General features: G+C 41.1%; 2 protein-coding genes across 2 annotated transcripts; both read right to left on the bottom strand.

Moving 5' to 3' along the window:
* Nucleotides 1–1,100: 1,100 nt before the first annotated feature.
* LOC139296625 (5-beta-cholestane-3-alpha,7-alpha-diol 12-alpha-hydroxylase-like) lies at nt 1,101–2,636 on the bottom strand. Its single transcript, XM_070919088.1, has one exon. It carries the CDS (start codon nt 2,634–2,636, stop codon nt 1,101–1,103), a length of 1,536 nt encoding a protein of 511 aa, XP_070775189.1.
* Nucleotides 2,637–6,390: 3,754 nt separating this feature from the next.
* On the bottom strand, nt 6,391–7,926 carry LOC139296592 (5-beta-cholestane-3-alpha,7-alpha-diol 12-alpha-hydroxylase-like). Its single transcript, XM_070919046.1, has one exon. It carries the CDS (start codon nt 7,924–7,926, stop codon nt 6,391–6,393), a length of 1,536 nt encoding a protein of 511 aa, XP_070775147.1.
* Between the last annotated feature and the right edge of the window lie 2,354 nt (nt 7,927–10,280).

Here is a 10,280-nt window from a genome sequence, read left to right as displayed (position 1 = left end):
TTCATGTCTCTGATTCAGGACATAGAGTAATCTTAACTAATAATACATATTTCCAGACTTGTAATGTAAAATGCAAATGTAGAAACTGTTTCAGAAATGGTGATATATAATGTCACAAATTCACGTTACAAGATATGCATGTTCTGATGTATGTATGTTCTGTAAATGGATTACAACACCTAGTCTTATGTAAAACTGCAGTCCGCTCAGTTGAATGACAGTGAGCATAAGCAACAATTGATTATGTTATTTAAATGTGGCAATAGCTACCTTAGCTGCTGAGTAAACTCTAAGTTGCTAAAACAGACCACAGTATGTCATAGGTTTATCCGGTCAAGGAAAATGTACTTCTCCTCCAGTCTCATTAAATGAATAGGCCCCGGCATCATAAAATATGATCTTCTGTTTTTGTCAAATGAAGTCTTTATTACAGGTTGAAAAAATCTAAAAACAGTCACATTATTGCATGATCATGATAAGAATTATAGTTTATTATGGTTACAGGTACAGTTTCTGGACCCTGAATAAAACCTAACCCTGACTCTCTGGGGAAACCAGTCTAGTGATGATTGAATGGTTGACATATTAAGTATCACACATATGTGAGACAGAATCTATCAAAGATAACATCTGCCCTCTCTGATATTAATGTTAAACACACAGATGTATTTTTTTTCAATAAGTTATTAACAATTACAAACAGAAAGGCTCTTAATAAAACATTCTTTTAAAAGTTTTTTTCAATTTCATGTAATTAAATCAAGAAATGCACACAAAATAAATCAGTGCAATTGAGAATCATTGTGTTGGCCTTTGGAATGTAGAAGAGAGCATTGTACTGAATCTATTCTCTGAATAATTGTATTTTCTTCTTACGTATCTTTCCAAGCTATGGTTACAACTCTCTATCACTGGTTGTGTTGCTGCCCCTATCCCCTCTACAGACATCTGATAAGATGTAACAAGTAAGGTCAACTACTCTCCAGGTGTAGAAAATACTTCATTGTGGAATCACATGTTTCCTAGAAACATAATTGTCAAATTAAAGCTTGATCAAAATCAGAAAATGTTTTATCAGAAAAAGAAAAAGATTGATTGGTTTAATATCTGACTCTGTAACGAAACTGAACGTCTCTTTTGGGTTGCATCGTTCCAAAGCCCCATCGAGTAAAGTCAAATTCAGGTCTCTTCTCATCAGGATTCTTCAGCTCAATCTCAAAGTAGACCAGCATGAGGAAAGCAAACTGTTTCAGCTCATTAGTGGCAAAGAAACGCCCAGGGCACATGGAGACCCCAGCACCCCAGGGCATGTTGTAAAACTTCACCTTCTTGCCTGCTTTGTAGAAATCAGTTTTCTTGGTCCCGTCTGGATTGAGAAAGCGGTTGTACTTGAATGAATGTGGGTCAGGATGGATCTCTGGGTCAATGTGAACTGCACTGTAAGGAAAGACAGCCATTCTGTCACCCTGGCGAATAAAGTATTCACGCCCATCAGCCATCTTGAGGGTCATATCCTGCATCACTTGTCTGGTGAGCATGGGTGAAGCAGTGAGTCGGAGGGTCTCTTCTACAGCACTGTCCAGGATTGGAGTTTTCATTAGCATGTCATAGGTCAGGTTGATTGATGGGCCACCACGTTGGACTTCTTGGCCAGATTCTTTCAGAACCTTATCTATCTCTGCTTTCACTGCTGTCATGGCTTCTGGGTGTTTCATGAGGAAGAAGAACAGCCAGAATGCAGAAGGTCCTGTGTTGCCCTGAGAGGCCCAAAGAAGCACAAACATGTACCTGGTTATCATTGACTTGTTCATACCATTCTCCTCTTTGGCCTGCTGCATGTCCCACACCCAGCGACTGATGTTGTCCTTAGTCTTCATCTCCTTCACTGACAGAGACTTCCAGAAGAATTTCAATAGCCTCTTTACTTCCAATCTTTCCCTTGATGGCAGGACCCCATAAGCCAGGTTGGGGAAGAGTCTGTCATATTTACGAAACTCGTAAAATAAGGCTTCTGATTCAGCTCTATCTTTGGCTTTGGCTTTCTCTTCACTTCCTTCTGACTTGTGTGACACATTGCCATACAAGGATAAGTAGCCGGCCCTAAAAAGAATATTGTAGCTGTACATAAAGAGTCCGTCTTCCATCCAGGTCCTTTGGTCTGCAGCTGAGGCGATGTTGTGCAACATCAGGTCCTGTAAATTACTTGCCATGGCTAGTGTCATTACCTCCAAGCCATCCCCTTTCAGGTGCTTGCTGCTGGACATATGGAGAATGTGGTGGTCATTCTCCATGGCTTTGTAACCAAACACTCTGTGCACCAGGTGCAAAGCAAACTTGTTGAAGTCCAGTTTTTCTCGACTCTCCTTAATAAGCGCTCCAAATGATAGGGGGTCCTGAAGGAATGTAATATAAAACCCTGCCAGCTGTACTGTGAAAATGTCACCATGCTTTTGCTTCATCCTCTCTAGGAACTTTAACGTGTTCCTGCGAAACTCTAAGACATGACCCAGCCAAGGGATTAGCCCCTTATCCAAAGGGGGTTCTCCTGGTCGCCGCTGTCGAAACACCCTGAGTAGGTGCAGCCCTCCAATCAGAGCGGCAAAAAAGCCAAGAAGGATTGGCAACAGCAGTTCCATGACTGATTCCTCTGGAGCCAGACAGTCAAATGAAGTTAGAGTCCAGATCCTGTATAATAAACAGATATTTGCTCCTCCCATTGCTTGTGGCATGACTTCATCATTCCAGGAACTGCAGACTCTATACCAGGGGTATTCAACTAAAGTTCGAAGAGGTCCAGTTAGAGAAAATGTCCTCAAGCAAAGGTCCGGAACATCATAATGTCTAACTTGCGTTGTGATTTAGTGTGATACAGTGCATCCGGAAAGTATTCACGGCGCTTCACTTTTTCCACATTTTGTTATGTTACACCCTTATTCCAAAATGGATTAATTTTTTTCCTCAAAATTCTACACACCAACTGAATTTACCACAGGTGGACTCCAATTAAGCTGAAGAAACATCTCAAGGATGATCAGTGGAAACAGGATGCACCTGAGCTCAATTTTGAGCTTCATGGCAAAGGCTGTGAATACTTATGTACATGTGATTTCTTAGTTTTTTATTTTTAATAAATTTGCAAAAATCTCAAAAAAACTTTTTTCACGTTGTCATTATGGGGTGTTGTGTGTAGAATTTTGAGGAAAAAAATGAATTTAATCCATTTTGGTATAAGGCTGCAACATAACAAAATGTGGAAAAAGTGAAGCGCTGTGAATACTTTCCGGATGCACTGTATATATTGAAGTAGCCTAGTAGTTATATCAATGTCTGCATGTGATCAACAACTGACTGTCAAATCAAATAAAGAAAGTACAATTCAAAAACATTCTGACAATATTTATTGTCACTTAACATTGAACTATACAGATACATAATACTGTAGATATGTATAATGTTCTTCTCTCATTAAGTAAAAGAAGGGCTGCATTTAAAAATAAAATAGAGAAAATAAATAAAATAGCTTAAGAAAAATTGTGCATCTTAAAATAAAGTGCTTAATTTTAGAAAAACAAAATAAAGTGTAGCAGCAGCTTGAGTTTCCCTTTTTCTTTGTTAACTGTTTCACATCTTGACTTAACAGTCTCAACTAGTGATGGGAATTCCGACTCATTGGGATCATTTGGCTCAGCTCACCAAGAAGAGCCGGCTCTTTCGGCTCCCATACGGCTCTTCATTTTATCATTTATACCTTTTATAATTCAGCCAAATTTAGCGCTGTTTTGACTTATGATTTGTATGTGTACACATATATCACTTAAATTATTCAATACATCCTTTGTACTGAAGTATTCAAAAGTAAAAATTACATTTTCTAATATTGTAGGAAAGCTGGTTAGGAAATTTGCGAACAATATGGGGTGTCTTGTCAGGACACGGGAGGCAGGGATATGCTTTAAATGGTTTATTTCTCAAGCAGGCACTTTAAAGGCAGATGCACAGGCACTTAATAGAAATCGCTACAGTGGGTGTGGTTTTGATGTCATTGACGCACATGAACTGTGTTAAATGAGCTCAATCAGCTGTTTTGCCGTCTCCGTGGGTCCCGGGTGAGAAGTGGGAAAACGAAACTCTGCCTGCAGACTGGTGCGAGCCGTGTGCAGAGGGCGTTGCCTAACAACGAGGTAAGCATCATTGCCCGAGCCTTTGGCACAAATATCAATAATCGTCATATCATTCTGACTTGTATTACTTTACAAAAAAAACCCGGCTCGGTCGCGGACGGGAGCCGGCTCCCATCGTTCACTTAAAAGAGCCGGCTCGTTCGCGACCGACACATCACTAGTCTCAACCAATTTCACAATAAATAATGTGTCTTCTCTCCCTCCCGCTCGCTCGTCTCTCCGTCTTCTCTCCCTGTGTCGTTCACTCGTCTTATCATCTGTCACTCGCCTCTCACCTATCTAGTCTGTCTGTATCCAGAGTCGCAATGTTTATCGCCTGGAATGCACAGATTTGATTGGCTGAGTAGCGTCACGTGGGCTGGCGTAACTCGTATGCAATTGGTCTGTGAGTTTCTTGAGCCGCTAAACCAGTGCCGCAAAGACTAGAAAAGCTACGCCGGTTAAAATAGGAGCGCCCCGTCAAAATTTAAAATCCCTTAATAATTTGTTGATTATAGGTCCGGGTCCGTACAGGACGGCGTCTGGGTCCGGACTCGGACCGCGGCCCGCCTGTTAGTGACCCATGTTATAGAGTATATTCTCCTGACATTTTTAGATGCCAAGCCTCTCTATGACCTGTAGGTGAAACTCACACTGTCACAGGATAATGATTGGTTAGGCGCGCCCCAATACGTTGTTTGCAGTCACGTGATTCTGATGACTCAAAATTCAGAATGAGGCAGGAAGTGAAAGGCAGAATGGACAAGATGGAGGAAAGCCTGTACTCTGCTAGTTACTGTTTAGCCATTGTGTCGTCCCAGTCAATATATGTGTGAAATCTGGAATGGTCCATTCTTTAATTATAAACCATGTTTTGTGGTCACAATGACTTGGGTCAAAAATGTCACCTATTCAGTCTCCGACCATCTGTGAAGTATGGTGACAATCTCCCTTCTGTTCCTGAGTTATAGTGTTAAATGACTGCCAAAAAGTGTTTTTCCAGGACAGCGAGGTTTACCTGAATCTGTTTAAACAATGTCATATTTCTCCAAAATGTCAGCTTTTTAGGCATTCTTTAGTTTATCCTTGTTGGTTGTAAAAGTGATTTTAAAGCATGTACTGTATTTGATGATTTTTCTCAACTGATAGTGGAACATGTAGTTGAGTGTGAGCACATCCTTGTCTGTACAGGGAGTTAAAAAAAAGTTATATCTAATAAAGCACCAAATCAGTAATGAAAATCAGTGTTCTGGACCTTCATGTCTGTGATTCAGGACATAGAGTAATCTTAACTAATAATACATATTTCCAGACTTGTAATGTAAAATGCAAATGTAGAAACTGTTTCAGAAATGGTGATATATAATGTCACAAATTCACGTTACAAGATATGCATGTTCTGATGTATGTATGTTCTGTAAATGGATTACAACACCTAGTCTTATGTAAAACTGCAGTCCGCTCAGTTGAATGACAGTGAGCATAAGCAACAATTGATTATGTTATTTAAATGTGGCAATAGCTACCTTAGCTGCTGAGTAAACTCTAAGTTGCTAAAACAGACCACAGTATGTCATAGGTTTATCCGGTCAAGGAAAATGTACTTCTCCTCCAGTCTCATTAAATGAATAGGCCCCGGCATCATAAAATATGATCTTCTGTTTTTGTCAAATGAAGTCTTTATTACAGGTTGAAAAAATCTAAAAACAGTCACATTATTGCATGATCATGATAAGAATTATAGTTTATTATGGTTACAGGTACAGTTTCTGGACCCTGAATAAAACCTAACCCTGACCCTCTGGGGAAACCAGTCTAGTGATGATTGAATGGTTGACATATTAAGTATCACACATATGTGAGACAGAATCTATCAAAGATAACATCTGCCCTCTCTGATATTAATGTTAAACACACAGATGTATTTTTTTTCAATAAGTTATTAACAATTACAAACAGAAAGGCTCTTAATAAAACATTCTTTTAAAAGTTTTTTTCAATTTCATGTAATTAAATCAAGAAATGCACACAAAATAAATCAGTGCAATTGGTTGTGTTGCTGCCCCTATCCCCTCTACAGACATCTGATAAGATGTAACAAGTAAGGTCAACTACTCTCTAGGTGTAGAAAATACTTCATTGTGGAATCACATGTTTCCTAGAAACATAATTGTCAAATTAAAGCTTGATCAAAATCAGAAAATGTTTTATCAGAAAAAGATTGATTGGTTTAATATCTGACTCTGTAACGAAACTGAACGTCTCTTTTGGGTTGCATCGTTCCAAAGCCCCATCGAGTAAAGTCAAATTCAGGTCTCTTCTCATCAGGATTCTTCAGCTCAATCTCAAAGTAGACCAGCATGAGGAAAGCAAACTGTTTCAGCTCATTAGTGGCAAAGAAACGCCCAGGGCACATGGAGACCCCAGCACCCCAGGGCATGTTGTAAAACTTCACCTTCTTGCCTGCTTTGTAGAAATCAGTTTTCTTGGTCCCGTCTGGATTGAGAAAGCGGTTGTACTTGAATGAATGTGGGTCAGGATGGATCTCTGGGTCAATGTGAACGGCACTGTAAGGAAAGACAGCCATTCTGTCACCCTGGCGAATAAAGTATTCACGCCCATCAGCCATCTTGAGGGTCATATCCTGCATCACTTGTCTGGTGAGCATGGGTGAAGCAGTGAGTCGGAGGGTCTCTTCTACAGCACTGTCCAGGATTGGAGTTTTCATTAGCATGTCATAGGTCAGGTTGATTGATGGGCCACCACGTTGGACTTCTTGGCCAGATTCTTTCAGAACCTTATCTATCTCTGCTTTCACTGCTGTCATGGCTTCTGGGTGTTTCATGAGGAAGAAGAACAGCCAGAATGCAGAAGGTCCTGTGTTGCCCTGAGAGGCCCAAAGAAGCACAAACATGTACCTGGTTATCATTGACTCGTTCATACCATTCTCCTCTTTGGCCTGCTGCATGTCCCACACCCAGCGACTGATGTTGTCCTTAGTCTTCATCTCCTTCACTGACAGAGACTTCCAGAAGAATTTCAATAGCCTCTTTACTTCCAATCTTTCCCTTGGTGGCAGGACCCCATAAGCCAGGTTGGGGAAGAGTCTGTCATATTTACGAAACTCGTAAAATAAGGCTTCTGATTCAGCTCTATCTTTGGCTTTGGCTTTCTCTTCACTTCCTTCTGACTTGTGTGACACATTGCCATACAAGGATAAGTAGCCGGCCCTAAAAAGAATATTGTAGCTGTACATAAAGAGTCCGTCTTCCATCCAGGTCCTTTGGTCTGCAGCTGAGGCGATGTTGTGCAACATCAGGTCCTGTAAATTACTTGCCATGGCTAGTGTCATTACCTCCAAGCCATCCCCTTTCAGGTGCTTGCTGCTGGACATATGGAGAATGTGGTGGTCATTCTCTATGGCTTTGTAACCAAACACTCTGTGCACCAGGTGCAAAGCAAACTTGTTGAAGTCCAGTTTTTCTCGACTCTCCTTAATAAGCGCTCCAAATGATAGGGGGTCCTGAAGGAATGTAATATAAAACCCTGCCAGCTGTACTGTGAAAATGTCACCATGCTTTTGCTTCATCCTCTCTAGGAACTTTAACGTGTTCCTGCGAAACTCTAAGACATGACCCAGCCAAGGGATTAGCCCCTTATCCAAAGGGGGTTCTCCTGGTCGCCGCTGTCGAAACACCCTGAGTAGGTGCAGCCCTCCAATCAGAGCGGCAAAAAAGCCAAGAAGGATTGGCAACAGCAGTTCCATGACTGATTCCTCTGGAGCCAGACAGTCAAATGAAGTTAGAGTCCAGATCCTGTATAATAAACAGACATTTGCTCCTCCCATTGCTTGTGGCATGACTTCAGCATTCCAGGAACTGCAGACTCTATAGTACAGAGTCTATACATTTCCATTTAAGCAGTAAACAGTGAAATTCACACAAACAACTGCATTTGCATTCATGTGTGTTTAGATGACAAATGAATGTCTCTTTGAGCAATGTATTATAATGTATATACAGTGCATCCGGAAAGCATTCACAGCGCTTCACTTTTTCCACATTTTGTTATGTTGCAGCCTTATACCAAAATGGATTAAATTCATTTTTTTCCTCAAAATTCTACACACAACACCCCATAATGACAACGTGAAAAAAGTTTTTTTGAGATTTTTGCAAATTTATTAAAAATAAAAAACCTGAGAAATCACATGTACATAAGTATTCACAGCCTTTGCTCAATACTTTGTTGATGCACCTTTGGTAGCAATTACAGCCTCAAGTCTTTTTGAATATGATGCCACAAGCTTGGCACACCTATCTTTGGGCAGTTTCACCCATTCCTCTTTGCAGCACCTCTCAAGCTCCATCAGGTTGGATGGGAAGCGTCGGTGCACAGCCATTTTCAGATCTCTCCAGAGATGTTCAATCGGATTCAAGTCTGGGCTCTGGCTGGGCCACTCAAGGACATTCACAGAGTTGTCCTGAAGCCACTCCTTTGATATCTTGGCTGTGTGCTTAGGGTCGTTGTCCTGCTGAAAGATAAACCGTCGCCCCAGTCTGAGGTCAAGAGCGCTCTGGAGCAGGTTTTCATCCAGGATGTCTCTGTACTTTGCTGCATTCATCTTTCCCACTATCCTGACTAGTCTCCCAGTTCCTGCCGCTGAAAAACATCCCCACAGCATGATGCTGCCACCACCATGCTTCACTGTAGGGATGGTATTGGCCTGGTGATGAGCGGTGCCTGGTTTCCTCCAAACGTGACGCCTGGCATTCACACCAAAGAGTTCAATCTTTGTCTCATCAGACCAGAGAATTTTGTTTCTCATGGTCTGAGAGTCCTTCAGGTGCCTTTTGGCAAACTCCAGGCGGGCTGCTATGTGCCTTTTACTAAGGAGTGGCTTCCGTCTGGCCACTCTACCATACAGGCCTGATTGGTGGATTGCTGCAGAGATGGTTGTCCTTCTGGAAGGTTCTCCTCTCTCCACAGAGGAACTCTGGAGCTCTGACAGAGTGACCATCGGGTTCTTGGTCACCTCCCTGACTAAGGCCCTTCTCCCCCGATTACTCAGTTTAGATGGCCGGCCAGCTCTAGGAAGAGTCCGGGTGGTTCAGAACTTCTTCCACTTACGGATGATAGAGGCCACTGTGCTCATTGGGACCTTCAAAGCAGCAGAAATTTTTCTGTAACCTTCCCCAGATTTGTGCCTCGAGACAATCCTGTCTCGGAGGTCTACAGACAATTCCTTTGACTTCATGCTTGGTTTGTGCTCTGACATGCACTGTCAACTGTGGGACCTTATATAGACAGGTGTGTGCCTTTCCAAATCATGTCCAATCAACTGAATTTACCACAGGTGGACTCCAATTAAGCTGCAGAAACATCTCAAGGATGATCAGTGGAAACAGGATGCACCTGAGCTCAATTTTGAGCTTCATGGCAAAGGCTGTGAATACTTATGTACATGTGATTTCTTAGTTTTTTATTTTTAATAAATTTGCAAAAATTTCAAAAAACTTTTTTCACATTGTCATTATGGGGTGTTGTGTGTAGAATTTTGAGGAAAAAAATTAATTTAATCCATTTTGGAATAAGGGTGTAACATAACAAAATGTGGAAAAAGTGAAGCGCCGTGAATACTTTCCGGATGCACTGTAATTATGGATGGAGGTTATGCACATGATGTCAGCGTAAGCAGAAGTAGCCACAGTCTCTCCTGACTTGGAAACACCCAACAGTCAGCATCTTCCACTGTAAATCTCCAATTATAGTTCAGCTCGGTCAATGGCTGAGTAATGGTATGTGTGTCTATTAACATCATGTGAACGTTTCTGATAAGGACAACACACCCAATGCGACATACAAGGTCATTGTTTTCTGCACTTTCCACAGTTTGTGCCTATAGAGCTGGAGAGTGCCGTTTTATTTATTTATTTATTCATTTTTCATGTTTTGTATTTTATTTTCTATTAAAGTGTTGCAGTGCAAAGACAGAAAGTATGCATAAACACAAAATAAAGTGAAAATTTGTTTTAAAAACATCAAAACAAACAAGGAAACAAAAAGCTAAAGAAAAAACAACACTAACAATGCAGGTCATAAAGGAGTATCATGGGATGA

The sequence above is a fragment of the Enoplosus armatus genome, chromosome 14, assembly GCF_043641665.1.
Source record: "Enoplosus armatus isolate fEnoArm2 chromosome 14, fEnoArm2.hap1, whole genome shotgun sequence".
Classification (NCBI taxonomy): Eukaryota; Metazoa; Chordata; class Actinopteri; order Centrarchiformes; family Enoplosidae; genus Enoplosus; species Enoplosus armatus.
The sequence above is the reverse complement of the archived record's forward strand: the minus strand, read 5'-3'. Positions and strand labels throughout refer to the sequence as shown.

Coding starts and splice junctions, on each gene's coding strand:
- LOC139296625 (XM_070919088.1), bottom strand. CDS start 2,636: ATGGAACTGCTGTTGCCAATCCTTCTTGGCTTTTTTGCCGCTCTGATT.
- LOC139296592 (XM_070919046.1), bottom strand. CDS start 7,926: ATGGAACTGCTGTTGCCAATCCTTCTTGGCTTTTTTGCCGCTCTGATT.